The following is a 20,921-nucleotide window of genomic DNA, read 5'->3' as shown; positions in this document are numbered from 1 at the left end:
AACATAAAACAGTCAAACAGTCATAGCAAAGGAAAGACTATAGATGCATATGAAGGACTGTGATTTGATTGAATATGTAGTATTATTGGCTCAAGACAAAATAAATACAGTAAATGACATGTCGGTGTGTATGGAGATGAAACCTGCCATGTGTAGTTTAAGGTGTTGAAATGAGACACAAAGATTATGATCAAGTTTGACCTTGTTTACTTCCTTGTTTAGTTTTTATGGTACATTTAATGCACGTTTTTTTTAACTTTATTATTTATATTTCTACGGAGTTGTTCGGCAGATAAAGTCACTCCCAAGGCTCCTTATTGTGGTTCCTGCTTAATTTTCTTTGAAATAAAGCGTAGTCATAAGTCTCAGGGAGGCCTTAACCTACATTACGTTAGTAAAACATTAATTAATAACAACATTGCGGCTGTAACTCCGGCGCGATCTCTCTCTCTCTCCCACCCTTGCTCTCTCTCTGTGTTGGCTCATACGGTTGCTTTCGCTGTGTGTTAATAAAGGTCCTGTTTCTAATGTGAATAAGATCGTCGAAACTACCTAAATGTAAATATTCTATTTACATTTATTAATTATTATTTACAGTTGAGCAGACGCCTCCTCATTCTTTCCTGTATATAATGAATATAAATGACTTTTATAAAGTGAACATATTCAAATTGTTTATGGCCTTTATAAGGTAAAACTCATGTAGAAAGACAGGGCTGGCTGGAACAGCCCAGCTGAATCCACAGCAGACACACAGTTGACATGCATCCAGCCGTCAAGCTCAATTGGCGTGAAGCAGGTTTCGCGACATCACGATAGAGACGAAATAGAAAAATACATACGACAGAAATTTTTATATCGTTTTCACGAGATATACCGTCATATCGCCCAGCCCTATATGCTACTATGCTAAAGTAGTCAATTGTTAGCAACCTCATTAGCCATTTCTCTTCAAGGCAGTTTGTTTTTCTAAATACTGAAACAAGAAAAGAAAATTAACAAAAAAGCTTAACTTCGTACAGCCTTAATGACAAAACATTTTGCCAGTAAGCTGTTAGGCTGAATTTGGAAGATAGCTGACTTTATATTACAGAATGATTGGCACTTTGAGCACTATACAATAACAATAATGATGACCTGTGACAGTAAGCCAAATGGAATTCAGCCATCATTATTTTATTTTTTTTAATGCTACTGACACCTGCGCTCTTCTTTTGTTAGCCTAAATGTCGAACTATGTCATGTGATAAATGCCTATTGAATCAAAAATATAATAGTGAATGATCAAATGAACCCATCAGTAATTGCAGCTGCTCAGTAAAGAGGCAATGTTACACTAAAATACCCTTTTTTCCCCTGCTGTCACAGAAAAAAGCTTGTAAAAATAAGCTTACAAATACTCATTTAAGTAGCATTTTCAATATCTGTGAATCATGATAAACCTGATTCAGAGCAAAAAGAGTTAGGCTACATACAAGTTCAGAAATGTTGTCTGTAGCATAAAGTTAATGGCCTCATATATCAGCCAAGCTACCAGTTATAACAGCAGTTAAAGACATCATTTTGTAGTGTATACCCTTTAAAGATTTCTCCTGGCCTAGATAAAAAAGAGATGTCATAAAAAAAAAGATACCTTGAAAATGAGATTCAAAAGACACATTACTTTCTTCCTTTGCCTGAGAAAAGAAGGAAAGCAAGGTCAGGGGTCAAAGTTCAAGATTCTCACAGTGGGGGGGTCTTGCTACTAACAACTGCTGTTTCTTTTTTGGGTTTCAGCTTTCTTAGTCGGTCACTCACATTTCTTACATTGATTCAGCTCTGACTCAGCAGTCCCCCAGTTGGCCTGCAGTGCAATGCTGAGTCAGTAACACTTTTGTGGAGCCCCAAGTCATAACGTCCACCAATATAATGTTGTTTAATTTGTATCATAAAGGGAATTCAGGGGGATGCAGGAATTCCGGGTATGCCAGGTCCAAAGGGAGTGACTGTGAGTATAATCTGAATGCACTTCAGGAAAAGTGAAACTATATTATTCATTTGTGACAGATTGCATTAACATGTTGCTTTGTTCTGCTGTAGGGGGAAGCGGGTAATACAGGTGAAAAAGGAACTTCAGGAGCAAGGGTAAGTTCTACTGCAATATACCATGTCCATGATATAAGAAATACAATTTTAATGTTCAATATAAACAGATTATTATGTGTCACATATACTCAGTTCCACACATTCTATAAGCTGCCTGCTCCTGTTAGCAACGTAGCTCTACTTCAGCAGATAAGGGTTCAGGATCTTGCACAAAGGCAGACAATCTAAATGCATGATGCGATTTTCTTTCTTGTTCTTTCTTGGATCAACATCCCACTTTGCGGTTCTCAAACGACAACACAGACACTCAAAGACAGCCATCTGACATCATCATCTTTCAAAAATCCTCTGTGCTTCGCTAAGTTTTCCAAATTCAATTTAGTTAAAATTAAATAAAACACTTAACTGCATGTCTTTGAGTTATACAGTTTTAATCCAGAATAATATTCTTGAAAAATATTCTACCCAACTGGCAAACTTACTTTTTGCACAATTTACGAGTAACCAACTACCAAGCTAAATCACTTACCTTGCAGTAGGCAGGTAGATTACCACTTTTACTTTGTAAAGCTTTATGAAGCACAAAGGAACTTTAAAGGGATATCAGAGAGCTGTGATTGATTAATCTCAATGTTGGTTTAGGATTGTAATGTGATTTTCTGATCCAGGAATATGTCCGACTTGGCAAAATCACGCTGTGTTTATCGAAATAGTGGTTGCTGAGGGACAAGAGTTGCTTTCCATGTTTTGCCAGGCTGTCCTGGGATTTGAACCATGATGTTAGATTTAACCTGTACAAAATAGTTCATACTGCAAGACCTGAAAGCAGGGTTAACTTCTGAGAGAGACCATTCTTCTCAGAGGAACTGAGAACTGAGAGGCGTAATTGTGCAAACAGATGTGGCTCCCTTGATTCACTCTCCACACTTCCTGTCTGGGATTCTGTGGGGGCGTTTGGCTATAATGCAATGTATTCAGGGCAACTGATCTTTGTTGATGTCTGAAGTTTCCTATAAGCTTCTAACACCTTCTTGCTCTTGGTATCACGTTGATGTAAGAAAGCAGTACGTAAAATGTTATCTAGCATTCAAGCATAACAGTAGTCTCCCACTAACACCCACCCCACTAAGTTGTCACAATGTGTTTGTGATGATGATGTCAGTGACATGACAAGTAACAGATTGAGCAACAGCAGCACGATGTAATAAAAAGAAACATGACTTTGTTGTCATGCTTAGATCTTAAAACTTTAAAAAGGAGTTTTTATAAAGCAGTACACTTGTAATCAGCAGGCTACATTAATTACTTTGCCACATGACATGACAGGATGTGTAGCGGGTTCTGGGAATACTGAAGCTCGAATCAAACATGCTGATGCCAGGTTTGGAGCTGTCTGTCAGCCAGTCAGTCAGTCATTCAGTCAGTAAGCAATTTCCTGTAGGTGCCAACTGGAAAAGTACTTACCCCTGTAAGGTGATAAAGAAAATAGGTGGTTTAAAGGATGCACCTGGGGTGCAGGTCAAGGCCATGTTTGCTTATTGAAAAAGTCAGAGATGTGTTTTGGGTTACACAGAAGTGTATGCTGTTAACAATCTGCCCTGTATAAGCCATGGCAAAGGCTTGGCTTTAAGGATACTGATGTGAGCCATTCAATTCACAACTTTCGTCCAAACAGAAATCTCTCAGCAGATAACTTTGTCTAAAATACCTTCACAACTAATACAATTACCCTCAGCCTCAACTACACTTTGTGTTTAGTGCAAATTTTAGCATTCTAGCTAAGATAGCGACCATACAGTTTATATTAAAGTGGATAACAACACCTATTGGTTTAGACACAACCTTTATTTATGATTTCAAGATAATTTCTGATGTTTTTAGTCTAAATGTACTGCGATGTTTTTAGGCTGCAGTGTGTTTGGCCCTGAGAGAGAGGATATAGCCTGGTTAATTTGATTAAGAACAGAAATTAACTCATTTTGAGTTGAGTAGCAGCACCATGTTGTATGATAGACTGGCAGCGCTCCTTTCCTCCGGTTTTTCGTAACCACGGCATCTCCATTGCCTTATCGTAACATCAAGGCAGAGATTTTCAACTTGAATTGATGGGAAAAGCCGGACAAAACAGTCGACGTGCTCTGAAAAAACACTGGGTGCAGCGGTTACTCTCTGTGCTGCTGCTTGGTACCGAACGCTCTCTCCTCACTGAGATCGATTTTAAACAGAAGGTGGCTATTAGAAGAAACGCTGTATGGACAGCAGTAGCTAGCTACGCAACGGCTTACTACAAGGAGCCAACTTAAGCTAACGTGAGCAAGCTAGACAGCCATCCATAGTCTCCTCACCAACTCAGTGCTACCCGACTATTCACTTACCTGAAAAAAACACGTCCGCAGTTCACTGGTTGCTGTTGAACCCCTTTCTGTGAATGGCGGCCGAGGTCGACTCTCTTGAATAATGTATCCATGAGGCTAGTTTAAGGCTAGTTAGCTAGCTAGCTAGCAAGCAAACTTCCTCACTGGGAAGACACGGCTCAGTGAAACACGTCAAGTTCAAGCTCTGCTCACCGCAGTTATTGCGATATTTCCTCTGTAATAAAACGTTTGCTCCATTAGATTAACAGTCCATGTAGAGACAAAGTGACACAGAGGTGAAGACTCTAGGCTTATCAGAAAACACTTTTTCTGGCTTGGCTGTAAACTCTTAAGTCATTTTTAAGTAAATTGAATGTGCCTCTCTACAGGGAAGTCTTATTCCCGGGACTTTCTGTTGACAACTAAATACTTTTTTGCCTTTATCTCTTCATAGCTATCGCTTTACATGCTTACAATACATACAACGTTTGGGTACTAACAATTATACATGATTTCCTGTTGGGAGAATGCTTTTCACAACAAAAAACAAACAAACTGATAGTGGGTTTTTAGACAAGTAAATATAAATGTTTTAATGACACTTTAGATGACTTTAACCCTTTACAGTCTTCAACTGTTAAAATACCTGTGTGCTTTCTTGTAAACTTGTTTCCATCCCAGGGCGAGGCTGGTTTGGATGGATTACCTGGCAAACCTGGTGTTCCTGGGAAAGATGTAAGTTGTAATTCTTTGTTATATCCTACTGTTACAAATAGAAGCCAGAGATTAAATTGTAAGGTACTGTTACTGTGTTGTGTTAATGAAGCTTTTTCTTTAAAACTTATTAGGGGTTGAGAGGACTGGTTGGTACACCTGGGGCCAGCGGCATTAAAGGAACCAAGGTATGTGTTGTATGCAAATCACCATGCTAACTTGATTATAAACATTTCAAAGAGGATAAGCTCAAAGTGTAATGTTATTAAGCTGGCTGATATAAATCATTTCAAAGAGGCATCTTCATTTTCCCATGCTCTTACACTCTCCAGACATTCCTCTGTCTCCTCTGAGTTCCATCAAAGTCAGCCCACTCATTTGTCTGAGAAAATAAAATGCAGAGTTTATTTGTCTGTCTATAATTACTTACTTTGATGACTCTTCCAGTGGTGCACACATGCTTAGACCACACCCATATGCATGCACAAGAACGCACGCATACAACCGTATACAAAAAGAATTGCCGTTGTGGTACTTTACACACAAGTTTTCACTTTAGGCCTTCAATAAGTACACACGTAAGAACACATCATCCCATAAATTATTGTCGTTGCCGTATCATTATCATATGACCTAAGGCTCTTTACCCAGAAAGTCTCTTGATTCTAATGATGGGCTTTTCATCCTTGCTGTGTGCACTATGTCACAGGGAGAGAGAGGCCTTCCCGGATTACCTGGGGATGTGGTAAGTACTAAAAATAGACCAAAAGAATCCTATTCTTAAGATTTACAGGCTTGTGTAGCTGAGTGATGGAGGAAGACAGATTAACAGCAACAGTAGTTATAGTCTATATTGATTTTTTATGATCCGTTATACATTTTTATCATTACTACTTAAAACTAAACAGGTATTCATGGACAAAACTGACCTATTGACCTTGTTCTGTAAGAGGAAGCACATACAGTGTCCAGAGAGGGTGCCCTGATTCTTCCCTGAACAGCACTAAATATTTTTGGTTAAAAGACAGATCTATGTAAAATGATACAATGCCCCATCAGTCTCTAACTAAACAATAACTATGTAACCGAAAAAAGACTTAATATTTTGTCATTCACTATCAAAACTAGTTTTGTGCTACGTGTGAGTATATCATTATTATACATTATACTTTACTTTCATGCATTTGTTCCAACAGTTGACAGTTAGTTAATAAGAATATTAAATAAACTTTTTTTTTTACTGAACTTATTATAGTACATATTATTTAAGAATTATATATGACAGATTTTTTTTTGAATAATTGATTACTAAAAAGCTTTAGATTAACAGAACATTAATTAAAAGGCCATTAATCAGTTGTTTTGGGTTTTTTTTTTAGCAAAAGCACATTGTTTTTAACAAGCAAATTGAATACATTTAGTGCTCTAAAAAAAAACTTTAAATGCCTTTTCTTAAATATAACAATAAAAAAATAATGATTCGATTAATTTATATTGAAAATAATCGTTTGATGCATAGAATATCTTCTACGTCCATTTTATCAGACAAAAAGGCAAAATAACCTGTCAGAAGTAACAACCATTGTTTTTGATGTCAAATATGCTGTGAAACACTAAAATAGCATTGTCTTGATTTTTACCCCTATTGCCCATGGCCCTGTTGATCACATCTATTGGATCGAGGCAGCATAAAGAATATGACAATATTATTGTAATTTTAGAAAGACTAATGTGATTATTTATCTTTTCTTTTTATTTTAGTTTCAAAAAGAAGGCCTTCAGGGTGACAAGGTGAGTAAGTGTTTACTAAAGAAAGAGTTTATCATGTTTGCCTCATTAGGTCCATTAACGTTCGAAGACTACCTCATAGTATTATTAATCATATCTTAAGTGCTATTAATGTACTTGGTAGCAGATTGTTAATGCATTGTTGTTTTAGTGCACAGTGAATGAAAACAGAGTTGTGTAAATGAAATTGTAATCCTGAATTTGAATAAATACTCTATAAAGTACTATTTTATATATATATTGACATATTCTTGTGTTTGACCTGTTTTTAGGGAGAAATTGGATTTCCTGGGCCTCCAGGAGCCGATGGTCCCCCAGGGCCTCCTGTAAGGATCATAATTTATTACTTCCTTTCTACATGTCCTCTTTGCTTTTGTGTAGCTTTTATTATTTAGTTATTGTGGAAGAGCCACCTGTTTAGATGTAGGGCTGAGCAGTTTATTATAACATCAGTTATGCTGTGTGACCTGTAGCTGAACATTTTCTTTCCTAGGGTCCTCCGGGTCTACAGGGTCTACCTGGGGAACCTGGAGAGTTCGGCCAGAGGGTGAGAATCTCATTCTGATTGAAGATTTTATAAACATCTCTCCTAGTTTGTTTCATTATTGCTTGATATAAGCAATTCATGAATACCATGAATACCCTCATACTTATTAAGCTTAGTTAAAGATCTTTGTCTTGGTTACACAATGAAAAAGTCGACAGTGAGTTTCACTTTCATTTTATTCACATATGGGCAGATCCATGATCTTTCTTTAGCCTTTACCAAAGTGCTTTGTTGTCTAAATGTAACCATAAGCAAGACTCCTGTTGTATGCTTGTTTGCAATCATTTCAATTATGTTTATGTCCAAACATAATTCCTATTGTTGCCCCTTTTTTTCTCTGTGCTTCAATAACAGTTGAACAAGTCAGTACTATGCAGAAATTCTAAACTTTTCCATTTCCTGTACAAAACTTAGCAAGGTAAATATTCTGTGCTTCGGACTCATCTTTTTTTGGGAGATAATACAATTTTGGTTTAAAGATGGTTAGAGGATGTTCAATTCCCAAGACCAAAACAAAAAAACCTGGTGGCCATGGTTTGGTGTGTAAGTCTGGGTGTCCTGCATTATAGTGTTAAGAAGCCAACAGCATTTCTTTTCCAGTTTTAATTAAGACCAGCATCAATTAATTAGCATCAATTTGCTTATTTTGTCCATGTTCATAAAAGTTAACCTTGACTATATCATTCCACAGCATATAGTAGTCCCTGCGTCTTCATCATCATCACGTTTTTTTTTTATCGTGATCGATCAAACCTTTTGATTATTATATTAAAACAATCATGACAAAAAATTAAATATACCTCAAAGATATGTAATCTAAGGGTCTTTGCCTTTAACAGCTTTATTCTCATTTCAAATATGCAGCAAAGCTTTCTCCTGAGTTTTGACTAAAATGAAAGTGTTTCACCTCCAGAAAAGCTTTTGTAAAGCAAAACTCTGTTCTGCAGTAATTGGAAATTTAAACTGTACTCCCGTTACTGCACTTCTCATATTCCAAAGGGATTATCTAAAATTAAGAAGACTGATATTTATTCCTCATGCTAATGAGAGCTAATACTGTAGATATCATCAGTGCTTGCAGAATAATCTACAAACACTGTCCCCCTGTCGTTTTCCCTCTGTCTCAGTCCTCAGTGGTCCCATCATGCAAAGCACTGTGTAATTAAAACAGACACAGTGGTTCTACATAATTGTTCTTCCAAAACATTAACAAAGATAGTGACCTTCATCCTCTTCCTCTTGTGACCAATTAACTTCTAATCAGCAATATGTTGCAATCCAGCATTTGCAGCTGCTCCACAGAGGCAAGGCAAACCCCTTCTGGCTCGAATGACAAACCAGAATCCTTGTTGTTCTCAGCCAGACAAGCTTCTCTGAGATCCAGGGATTTATATTTTATTAACATGAATAAAGTGATAACATTGAGTTCATATTTCTTTGTTTTTTATATTATTGGTGGTTCTGTTGAAGTCCCATTCGATGCTTTCCAAGTGAATATTAAAGAAACAGGCAGATTACAAGATAGCTTGACCTATTTTTTTCTAGTTAATAGGGTGGTTTTCACCGCTACGGCTGCTGATAAAGTGGGCTGTATGGTTGAGTTGGTATAGATTGAGCCACTCTCACCTCCACAGAGGCAAAGCCCTCATCAGTGGTCTGTTTAACCACAGCTGAGGACTGTCCACTGAACTCTATCCTGATATGATGGCTGAGGGCCGCCTGTGCTGAAATGTGAACTGCCTTTTAGGGCTGCACAGATCAGCATTAACAAACGTATGAAGAACAAATTTACAAAGGAGTGACACCAGGCCAAAAAGACGTTGTCCACAGACACGTTTTCAAGCTTTTTGTCCTTTTCACTAGCTTGTTTAAGAAGATGTAGCCTATATTTTCAATCAATCAATCAATCAAATTTTATTTGTATAGCACCAAATCATAACCAGTTATCTCGAGACACTTTACAAAAAGAGCAGGTCTAGACTGACTCTTTGTTATGTTATTTAAAGAGAGGCTCAACATGAATCACCATGAGTAGCACTTAGCAATTTCTGGCACATTGGCAAGGAAAAACTTCCTTTTAACAGGCAGAAACCTCGAGCAGAACCAGACTCATGTTAAAAAGACATCTGCCTCAACTGGATGGACCGAAAATGTGATAGAAGGAGATGCAGGATAGAGACAGGCAAAGAGAGAAACAACAACATATGTCCTTGTTACATGAACAACAACAGACACATACTTATGGTTACAATGCCAATAATATTGGTAGACTAGGGTGAAATTTTGACTTTTGAATTTTGACTACATAGAATCCATTATTTAAAGGGATCAAATTAAAGGGTGACCACATTTTCAAACCGTAAACCCTGTCCCTAAAGTGAACCATTTGTTCATGCATGCACGCAACATGAGCTGGCACCAGGGCGTTTTTCATCAGGGTGGAGGACAATTGGTTCAGCACTTTGTGCTCCAACTGAGTTTACCTTTCAGCACCATGGACACTAAAAACACAGCATTTCTGTTGCTGAGCACTTTACAATAGAAAAAATCAGCCTCCTGGAGCTCTTAAGAAAATACTTTTCTCTTTGGCATGACAGCTAACCGTTAGCAGAAACAGCCTTTACTGTTATACTGGCACTGATACCGCTGTACCGTTATGCTTTAGTGCATATACTGGCAGGCTCTATCAGAAAGAGCCACACTGACTCAAAGGAAAGCAACAGCCTTGACAACAACACATTGATTGACAGACAAACAGATAAATCAGTGTAGGATTCAGATACAATGATCATTGTTTGTGTATTTTTATTGGGTTAGGTAATATTAAATCAAAATTGATATTTTTCAAATTCCAGACAACAGCCAGGGACAAATCTGTACATAGATTTACTATGAGCTTTAGCCCGTGTTGTAGTCAAGTCACCAAATTTTGTCTGAGTCGAGTCACGAGTCCCCAGTGTTCGAGTCTGAGTCACCAAAGAAGAATCTGAGTCGAGTTTCCATTACCTGGGTCTGAGTCCTCAAGGTTTAACTATGATCAAACTAAGCTGAGCTTTAACTCTCTATCATCTGTGGGTCCTCACGTTTATACTGTACCCAGGTTTTATAGGGTGTGATGCTGTTAAACACAGAGCCAAGTGATCAATAGATTATTAGAAATGATGTTGAGCAGCTTTTCAGGTCATTTCTTTTTTGTGTTGTATTGATGTATGAATGTCTTCTTCAACTATTTACTTTAAAAGATTAGAGAAGCTGTTTACAGAAATGTTTGTCACTGCAGCAAATATCGTGGGACATTTAAGTAGCAAAACAAAAAACTGATTTAAATTGTTATAAACAGAGGAAACTCCAGAGAGAACTGCTAAACTTTTAGCATCTAAAATGAAGCTCTGAAGACAGCTCTAATGTTTATAATGAGGACCGCTGTTTCACTACAAACTATTTCACTGTATGAACCTCGACTGGCTGTGTGGGATCTTTTGGATGTGGAGAAAACGCACTTCGAAGTTATAGCGCTAGTGCGTAAATGCGCACTACGCCAGGGAAACGCACTCATCGTTTCTGCTGTAGTGCGATCACTGCAGGTGTCTAATAAACTCAAAAATCACCCGCTATTAACCCAAATTTGAATTTTTAAGAGCCTGTTAGCCCAATCCACAGTGACATGACTGTAATCTGCGCATCACCACGACACATCCAAAGCTGCCTACACATATCTACAAATTTACAGTGTGAACAGAAGACATGACCCCAGCATATTCAGTAGTATAGTAGTATAACAGCTCACTTTATGCATTGAATGCTTTTTTTAGATCAGTCATTAATTCAATTTAACTTTTGTCTTTCAGGGAAAGAAAGGTGAAAGTGGATTGCCTGGAGTTGATGGCCTTCCTGGACCCCCTGTAAGAACTATTACAATTTCATAGCAAGCAACATGTGCATGCAAAGTGGTAATAAAGAAGCTTAAAATGACCTCTTATTAATGTACAGCTTCTGTCAGTGTTTGCACATTAATGACCTCTAAGGAGAGCTGAGGATAATTAATTTGCTGTTTTAGTTGAGTGGGTTGCCCTATATTTGATGTGACCCATGAAGTACATAATTATTGCTTCTCTCAGAGGTGCCTTCTTTATGTGTTTCAATTGAGAAAATTAAACAGGCTTGATCAAAACCAACAGGTTATGTTAATTTATTTTCCAAATTGCTCCCTGGAGCAAAAAAGAAAAACACCTTCCTTTATGTGGTATGAAGGAGTATCCTAGGATGAATGTGCTGTAAAGGGTGCTATACTACCTCCCTCTAGTGGCAGATCATTGAAACGAATGTATAATGTCTTTAAGAAGTCCTTTCGAAAATCTAAATATTTGTTTTGAACATATTTGGCAATAAAATTTTCCATATGTATTGTTTCTTTTATTTTCATCCAAAAAATATAAAAGCCATCAGATACCATCAAAAACCAGTGTTATGTAAGTATAGTAATGAGGTGATGATCACTTGATCTCTGTTTTTCACTAATGTTATTTTTGTATTTTGCAGGGTCCAGTGGGTCCAGCTGGGCCTCCAGGAAACCGAGGACACACTGGCCCTCCTGTAAGTGAACACAGATAAAAGTGTAATAGCTGTAATAGCATTTGTTTCTGCAACAAATAACATGTCTCCTTCAGAGTGACTAACATCAGTACATACTTCTTTTTTCCTGTAGGGTCTACCTGGTGAAATAGGATTTTCAGGCAAACCTGGAGAGTCTGGAAAACCTGTGAGTTGGCCTTTTATTCTCAAATAATAACATAATTTGTTGTTAATGGTACTGTAAGTGATGTTTTTTTTATACCTGTTGTTTCTCTGTACCTTAAATGTCAACCTGTTTCTGCTGATTTCCAAAGGGTCTTTCTGGTAAAGACGGCCTGGACGGTCTTCCAGGAAATGATGGTGCCATGGTCAGTGTGACCTTTAGAACAATTTCTTTTCATTTGTTTTTTCTTGCTTTTTTTGTCTTCTGTGTTCATGGTAGAAATTGTTGTGGTTACACTGCTGCACCAGTCAAAAATTGTGTATGAAAATGTGCACAAATTCCATGAAAGGGGATCCCTTATAGTGACAAAATTGTAGGGAATTATCAGTTCTGTTAGTTTTACTTTCTTAAGATCATTGTTTTAGTTCTCCATCCAGCAACTGTACTGTTAACAACTCGATTCCATATCCGTAAACTCTGTATGCTACCAAAGAGCAGACAAATTTGGCAACTAGCTTGTGCATATTTAACTTTGACCAAGATACTTGTCTGAGGAGTCTGTAAACACAAAAACAAAGGAAGACACATATGGAACCTTGGACCTAGGCTCATCTGATGGAGAGCAACAGATTAAACATTAAACTGGTACTTGCTATGTATGCTAGATGTATATATAAGTTAACCGTTTGCTAAGACTAAAAATCCAGAATATGTTGAACATTTATGTTTTTCAGCTTGCTGTTGGGTTCTAAGATTAATACTGTTCTTAGGTTTTACATTACATATACAATTTTCTGTGTATTACTATTTGACTTGAACTTCTGATCTAAATTTAGAGTGGAAAGCTTAATAAGCAAAATGTGTAAACTGGAGACAATTTTGCTGGGAAATTCAGTGTGAAGCTAGGAACTACTAGCCTGGTTGCAGACTTCTGAATCAGTGCCGACATCTTGGTTCTTAAGGGATTCATAAAGGACACCATGGTAGTTCAGTAAGGTTGAACCACTACTAGTATAAGCAAACAGAAGTTTTTTGTAAAGGAGCAGCTTGATCATGGACATTTATCTATGATTAAACAATAAATGTAATGTTGTGGCTTACCTGTCTTGTGGTTAACTTTAATGCATACAACATTGGGCAAATGTTTCCAACATATACAGGTTTTTGAAAGTAAGACACCTAAATTCAAATCGTGTGTCTCTGCAGGGGCCTAGGGGGGAGCGCGGAGCAGATGGTTTTTCTGGCAAGCCTGGGCCTAAGGTACTGTCACTTAATCCTACCTAGAAACGGACTGCACATGACTGAAGACATATGGACTTTATGAGATAGCACGAGTATTTTCCACATGCAAATCTGACATTTTAATGGACGTGTGTCTTCCCTAGGGTGACGATGGGCCTCCTGGACCAAGAGGACCTCCAGGCGAGAGAGTGAGTGAACAGCTGTTAACCTTTTTGGTTTGATATTTTGAAGATAATATTGTATCATGTCATATGTATGTTTTTTTTTAACAGGGAGAAGGTGGCTCCCCCGGTCAACCTGGTGCAGATGGAACAAGAGGAGACAGGGGTATCCCTGTATGTATGACCATGCCCTTCAAAGCTTTTTATCAACCATCACCGATATATTATACTCATTCCATAGACTGCATATAAGAAGTGGACCTAGCTAGTGTGATGTCATCCATTGGTTTTAAAGCTTCAAGTTTGGTATTTTGGCCAAAGTTGAAGCTTTTAGTTGCAAAAAGTGACAGAGAGAGAGGAGAGAGGGGTTAGCAATCAAGTTCTGAACTCAAGCTGGGGATACCTTGGTAAGCAAGAATACATTTACTGTAACTGTGATACTAATTGTGATGCAAACTTTGGCTCGTGGAAAACACTTATTGAACAAAATATACTTCAGTCATCTTAGTGCCTTTAAACACAACCAAACACTGAATGAGGCATTTTCGAGATTGCCATGTAAGTGACTTGTTAATCACGAGATCGCCAAGCCATAAAGCATTCCCTTCTTTATCACCTAGTCTAATTTAAATGGGACAATATTTTACTAAATGCCTGTCATGCTGAATTAAGGACTTGAAACAAAGGATTGAGGAACTGAAAATGTTTATCAGTGGAGTCTCATCCTTTTGGCCATTAGAAAGAATGCATGTTTAAGCCTAGGCCTGGGTGATATAGAATTTTTCATATCTCGATAATGATACATATCACGATATATCATGTTTTCTGGTAATTTAACAAATAATTAGTCCAAATGAAATAACCACAAGGTAACGCCTATTTTTGATAATCCTGTGTGAGTAAAATACTTGACAAGTAAAAAGTACTGAGTTTCCGTCCTTTACTGCACGTTAATGTCCATGTTAATAAACAGCGTCTCCCTCTGTTGTTCGCTCCAGGTTCGCTCCCACGTGCAAGGATTAGAACGTAAAGCGTTGTCAAGATGACATAAAAATTCCTGTAAAGCAGTTCAGCTGCTGGTTTTGTGACATCACGATAGAGACCATATTGAAAAACACATACAATAGACATTATTTTTTAACTATATACTCTCACCGGCCACCACATTAGTTACACTTGCAAAATCTAATGTAATCCAATACACCAGCTCATCCATGAGATTTGCTTTTATGTTTGCCTGTAATGTACAGGCTTTTTTCTAAGCTGTCATAGAGGTGTTAATTCTATGATATTTCAGCGTCATAATTGGTGGTGGGGCTGTACTTACTGTATATTGCTAAGTGCTACTCATGGTGATTCATGTTGGGCCTCTCTTTAAATAACATAACAAAGAGTATGGTCTAGACCTGCTCTTTTTGTAAAGTGTCTCAAGATAACTCTGGCTATGATTTGGCGCTACACAAATAAAATTTGATTGATTGATACTGAGCTGCATTATATTCAGAGGTGTTACTCATCCTCCGGCCCCCTCATGTATGTAAATAGGGGAGGACAAAAAATTAGAGACGCGTCTCAATATAATGTAGTTCAGTACAACACCACCTTTAACTATGGCCTCAGTTATAAACATTATTGAACTTACACACTTCCGACTCTCAACAAAACTAAAGTCAAGAAAAACTAAACTTCGTATAAGCAGAATCCAAGGCAGTGCTGTTGTAATAAATTGCATTAGTACAGGTGTACCTAATGAAGTGGCCACTGAGTGTATACTGGCAAATTGCCCAGCCCTATTTAAGGCACATTGGCTTCACTTTGAGACCTGAAGAATTCATCCATTTCTTATATACCAGATATAGTTCATGTACAGTTATAGACCCTCATCGTCAAAGATTGTTCCATGTTGTTGATATTATATTGCCTTGTGCAATTTCTAAAGCAGTGCAGGGGGAGACATTCTCTTGAGGCCACTCTTGCATTATTATGGAACAGAAATATTTTCTGCCAAAATAAACTCTAGTGGAATTAACTGTTTCTAATTTAGCTGAGTAACCTCTTGGGACTCCCTCAAAAACTTCTGACTGTCCCTGAATGCCATTTTGAGACACACTTGACTTCCTACTTCCAGTTAATAAAACTGTCACGCTTTCTAGTTCTAAAGTGCAAATATACTCATATACTGTAGAATGTTTAAAATGTGCATTTGGCTTCTCTTTCATAGGGGGAAAGAGGACAGGCTGGACCATTTGGGCCAAAAGGTGACAAGGGTGACAAGGTAAATCAAATGAAGAATCCTATTCTATATTCTGTAAAACATTTTAGCTCATTCACAAAAACAAATTCAAAATTCTCTGACCGTGTTGCAGTAGTCACAGGGTGGCCCTCCTCTGCCTCAGTAATGGCCACCCTACAGTATTAGCTGTAATAAGGTCATTAGCATGCAGACAATGTGACCATATTGTGTCTTGCCTCAGGGTGAAGTGGGAATGAGGGGACTGCCTGGTGCTCCAGGAAATGTAAGTGAAATTTCTGCTGCTTTCTTTGCATGTTAACACTCTGTAGAGTCACAGACCTGCAATATATGACAAAACCTTGATGGGGAAAATAGAGCCATTGACATTATGTGATTCTTTATGCAGATGTGAGTGCAGATGTGATTTATTGTGTGTTTTTTCCTCGCAGGTTGCAAATGTCATTCCTGAGCCTGGTGAACCTGTGAGTAGACTTCTTTTATTACACAGAACAAACTCTGTTGTAACATGATTGGAATTTTGAAGTATTTTTCATTGTTATTTGATTTCTTTTTTCATTATACATGATGAGAGTTAAAGTTGTAATCTCGAAGATCTCAGTTTTGTTCTCTTTGGCGGCAGAAGATTACTGTTTACTCGCAACACACCGAAATGCAGCCGCTTAGCTCCGCCTACCCTCTCTGGCAGATCAACCACTGCTGGCTGAGGGAAAATGTGTCACTAACTGGGCGCCACTTGTGATTTTTTCCTCGAAAGTCACACCAGACACCCAGTCCATTACACTGCAAATGCAAAGGCTTTCATCAGTGGGCCATGGGCTCAATCACCTTGTGTTACCTCATTTCAGCGATAGATAGATAGATAGACAGACAGACAGACAGACTTATTTAGTGACTTAACAGACATTTATTTAAATGCAAATCTTCGAGATTATTACTTTAAACCCTCTGTTCTCCCTCTTGTCATCCCCTTCTGGTTTTTCCTCAATAACTCATTGTTTGTTTTTTTGCATCCAGGGAATGCCCGGAGAAAAAGGAGAGAAGGGGGACCAGGGGAAACCAGGAGAGATGGTGATTTGTCTTTTTTTTCTTTAACATGGCCAAACAAAATGCAATATGAAGATGAATCCACTAGATGTCAGCAGAGATTTGGTTTACCAATTGTGAAACGGCCCTTTGAAAACATCAGTGCTCCAGGGACTTTTTCAAATTGGCCCAGTAAATTAAACTGTTAGAAACAGTTAGGCATTGGCCTGATACAATTTCACTCTCACTTTATAGCTTTACATTATAATATGTGGGCAAGGGTATAATGCAAAATATATTAGTGAATTTAGATTGAGGTAGGCCTAGAAGCAGCATAAAATTCTACTCAGAACGCATTAGCACACACTTAAAAATGCTCTGATGTATTTCTATTCTATTTGACTTTCTCAAGCACTTTATGCAGGTGATGTTTTTTCATTTAAAAACTGTGTCAGAGAATATTATAGAAATTCGACATGTATGGATGACAAGCCTCATAACTGTATCTCTGTCATCTGGAATCCTAAAAGTATAAAGGCATATGAGTTTTATGGAAAAAAAACAACATGACGTATCATTTTGACAAGAATATGTAAAAATATACCTGTATTTAAACTTAGACAAATTACAACTTGTGTTTAAAAATGTGCTTTCTTTGAAGGGTCAAAGAGGGTTACCTGGTGAACAAGGCTTTAAGGGACCAGCTGGACCAGTGGTAAGACACTAGGGATCCTCCTTCTCCCATGCAATGTGCTGGACATTGATTAAGACTGAATTTTAATTTGCCTTTTTTATTCCAGGGTCCAAAAGGTGACACTGGACTTACAGGAGAGACGGGACGTGTTGGAGACCCTGTAAGTTGTCTGATTTAGTGTAATACATCAATTCATGCAAATGAGAGGATTGTTACTGTACTAAACTGGGTTTCTCACAGGGTCCACCTGGCTTAGCTGGTCCTCCAGGTGCTCGTGGATTGCCAGGGAATGTGGTAGGTCTCTTCTTCTTCTCTTTCAAAATTAATTTAAGGTGCATGCATTGATGCATGCTTTCTCTGACTATTTGTAAATGAACCGTATGGCATACAAAATACTACTACTTCAGTATGGAACTAGCACTTGTCTGTCTTCTAGGGCATACCAGGGATCATCGGGCCTCCAGGTCCAGCTGGACAGAGAGGAGACAAGGTCAGCCACCCTATTTTAAACCTATATTTGCTATATTTGGTTGGGTGTATTGTTGGAGGTATTCAGACAATGTTCAGAATTGTTTTTGCAATGCAGAGTGAAAATAAGACTGCAGAGGAGAGACAGTGACCTTGCACGTCCCCTGTTATTGTTTCAGCAGCGAAGTCTTTGAATTCATTGTTATCCAGCAGCGGCTGCAGCGACATGTAGCTGTGGAGTTTCTAGACTTTCTACTGTTCCTCAGTGCTCTTTTTTTACTCTGTCCTTTTTTGTGACTTATTCCGAGCATGTCATTAATGTATACACAAATAAGTAAGCCAATTAGAGGCTAATAGCTTACCAATTTACAGGAAATGAAACATTACAAACATTACATGTACAATAGTTAATTATTGGCCCTGAAGTGGCCATGACAGAAACCTATTTGAAATTATTAACAACAGAGGTTGAGCATCTAGCGCCTACTGAAGAGCCTGTTGTAGCCTCAGGAGACAATAATGTGCTCTCCTAACTGTAACATTTATTTTAGGGGGAAACAGGTAAACCAGGACAAGCAGGTCCCACAGGCCCAGCAGGAGACCCCGGTTTGACAGGACCTCCTGGACCACCAGGAAAAGGGAAGGATGGCCAAAGTGTAAGCCGTTTATTTTTCTGTCTCACTGTATATTTGTGATTTGAGTATACCTCAGATATATGATGAAATTGCAGAATACAGTTACCGTAAAATCCGGAATATGAGTCGCACCAGAATATAAGACGCAGTCTGTTTTTGGGGTACCCACGAGGAAAAAGGTTTTCTATAGCTATTTTTTTAATAAAGACGTGTATACAAATTATTTCACACTATTTCAATTTATTTTCATTCAAAACACATTCAAAACACACACAAATTACAGCCTACCATCTGTTTTCCATCATGTCGAGTTTGCAATCCTGCTATCTACCGCTAGCTGCAGCACTGGTAGCTGGCAGCCTACGTTAACGTTGTTTGTAATGAAGGTGGCGGCTGCAATGGCGATCATGACAGTGCATGTCAGTGACAAAGCGTTAGCAACAATCAAAAACGCTTAAAACAGCGAGGAAAACACAAAACAGCACTGGGACATATTATAAATATGCTTGCTTGGACCCGGAAACAGTTGTAATGCGGAGATGTGATGTCACCACTTAAACAACCATTTTTTTGTTTTTATTATTTGTTAATTTTTAACTTAACAACCATAGACTGTTTAAAAAGATATACAGTCATTGTGAACAACTGGATAGCGCCGTCGTCTGGGTAAAATACCGTAACACAATCAAATATACTGGTATATAGGACACAGCCCATTTTTTAGATGGAAAAAAAAGTATTAAAAGTGCGTCTCATACACCAGAATCTTAAGGTAATCCACATTTGAGGTGTTTCTGAATGTATGTTTTGTATGAGTTATTTTGGTATTTAAAGCGAAAAAGTCAGCAAATTATGGTGAGATTGTGCTGCTTAACTGTTTTTAATCCTGACCTGGCTAGATATATGTTGTGTTTTAGTATTAGTAATGACTAATAACCAGACAGAAAGCCTTACATTTGAGGAGGTTTACCAATGGTCCAGTCAAATTCAGTCAAACATCCAGGTTTCCCTTCTGTTTTCCAGTATAAAGCTTTACTTTTGAAATACTAATACATACGTTCTGTGTAGTGAAATGTTAATGTTTGTAGCTTTGCAGTGCTACAGAAGAGTATCAGGGCTAGGTCATACATTAGGTATGTTCTGTCATTTTGAGAATTTTGTCTTTATTCTATTTTCAAAATGCATAAAAAATAATAAAAAACGTTTCTTATACATTTCTCACCAGCCTTTCAGGTGTGTTTTAAGATAAAATACATGTCAGTGGTTAACTTTTTAAGGAACAGGTTTTACTTTACTGAGTATGATTATGATTATAAGTCACAGGAAACAATATTCTCTTAAAACAAATTCACTTTGCTTCCACAAGTAACAGAATACTTCTCTCTGAGCCTCTGAACGGTCTCTTTTATTCCACGTGTTCTGCTTGTAAACATCTCCTTTCCGTTGCACACAATATGACCTGCTGTATGGGAGGAAAACGAGCCTGAGTAGGCACTTTTGGTGCTGCAGCTCAACATGTTTTTTCATCATTTTTCACCCCAGACATGTGGCCATCCTGCTGACGAGGCAGGACCAAACAGGAAAAACATTGTTAAGACATATCACATTAAAGCGACACGGCAGCACAACAGATTTGGCTCACAGCAGTTCTGTTTTTTTACAGCTGCCAGGTGCGGCCCTGAGGCCTCGCTGCAGTTATGCGCATGAAGAACAGAAACTCTAAATGATTTATTCAGAAGAGGCTTAATTCCAGTGTTTGAGTAGAAGGCAATTTGAATGATGTGATTTGTGATATTACAGGGAGAACCAGGACCACAGGGGATACAAGGACCCCCAGGGCTAAAGGTAATGTCATTCTAGAAGTTTGTAAGAAAGTGTGTCTGTGTGTTTGTGTCTGTGTGTGTGTGTGTGTGTACACTTTGTAGGCTGCCTGGGGTGTTTTTTTTTATCATGCACAGGTGCTCTTTTGTTGATGTGAAAAACTTTTTTTTCTGGCACCGGTGAGAAAAACAATTCATTTTTGTTGAAAGCAGCAAAAGCAATTTCTATGTCCACTGCACTGTGACCGCTGCTCTGATTATTACCGGGTTGTTCCTGTGAAGAGCTTGATGTCGGCAGCCCAGACTGGGCGAGACTGGACAGGGGGCGTTACTGGATTTATGGTGTCAGATCGCTCACCCTCATCAGCGATACTTTTTCTTCTCTGAGTACCAAAATGTCA

The 20,921-nt window shown here is 38.1% G+C and overlaps 1 protein-coding gene across 1 annotated transcript in view; it reads left to right on the top strand.

Annotated features, from left to right (window-relative positions):
* The window catches only part of col22a1 (collagen, type XXII, alpha 1), a 56,536-nt gene that overhangs the window by 19,212 nt on the left and 16,403 nt on the right, over positions 1 to 20,921 (top strand). The window contains exons 16-40 of the mRNA XM_069681431.1: positions 1,934 to 1,987; positions 2,080 to 2,124; positions 5,121 to 5,174; positions 5,288 to 5,341; positions 5,863 to 5,898; positions 6,915 to 6,944; positions 7,214 to 7,267; positions 7,435 to 7,488; positions 11,337 to 11,390; positions 12,028 to 12,081; positions 12,194 to 12,247; positions 12,375 to 12,428; positions 13,430 to 13,483; positions 13,609 to 13,653; positions 13,738 to 13,800; positions 15,848 to 15,901; positions 16,101 to 16,142; positions 16,309 to 16,341; positions 16,895 to 16,948; positions 17,565 to 17,618; positions 17,704 to 17,757; positions 17,838 to 17,891; positions 18,034 to 18,087; positions 18,617 to 18,721; positions 20,501 to 20,545. Coding sequence (XP_069537532.1) covers positions 1,934 to 1,987; positions 2,080 to 2,124; positions 5,121 to 5,174; positions 5,288 to 5,341; positions 5,863 to 5,898; positions 6,915 to 6,944; positions 7,214 to 7,267; positions 7,435 to 7,488; positions 11,337 to 11,390; positions 12,028 to 12,081; positions 12,194 to 12,247; positions 12,375 to 12,428; positions 13,430 to 13,483; positions 13,609 to 13,653; positions 13,738 to 13,800; positions 15,848 to 15,901; positions 16,101 to 16,142; positions 16,309 to 16,341; positions 16,895 to 16,948; positions 17,565 to 17,618; positions 17,704 to 17,757; positions 17,838 to 17,891; positions 18,034 to 18,087; positions 18,617 to 18,721; positions 20,501 to 20,545 — 1,308 coding nt within the window. The remainder of the gene's footprint in view (positions 1 to 1,933; positions 1,988 to 2,079; positions 2,125 to 5,120; positions 5,175 to 5,287; positions 5,342 to 5,862; positions 5,899 to 6,914; positions 6,945 to 7,213; positions 7,268 to 7,434; positions 7,489 to 11,336; positions 11,391 to 12,027; positions 12,082 to 12,193; positions 12,248 to 12,374; positions 12,429 to 13,429; positions 13,484 to 13,608; positions 13,654 to 13,737; positions 13,801 to 15,847; positions 15,902 to 16,100; positions 16,143 to 16,308; positions 16,342 to 16,894; positions 16,949 to 17,564; positions 17,619 to 17,703; positions 17,758 to 17,837; positions 17,892 to 18,033; positions 18,088 to 18,616; positions 18,722 to 20,500; positions 20,546 to 20,921) is intronic.

This window comes from Semicossyphus pulcher, unplaced genomic scaffold (genome assembly GCF_022749685.1).
Source record: "Semicossyphus pulcher isolate SPU_LCO1_2020_fin unplaced genomic scaffold, fSemPul1.0.p SCAF_5, whole genome shotgun sequence".
Lineage (NCBI taxonomy): Eukaryota > Metazoa > Chordata > Actinopteri > Labriformes > Labridae > Semicossyphus > Semicossyphus pulcher.
This window is presented reverse-complemented; position numbering and strand designations above follow the sequence as displayed.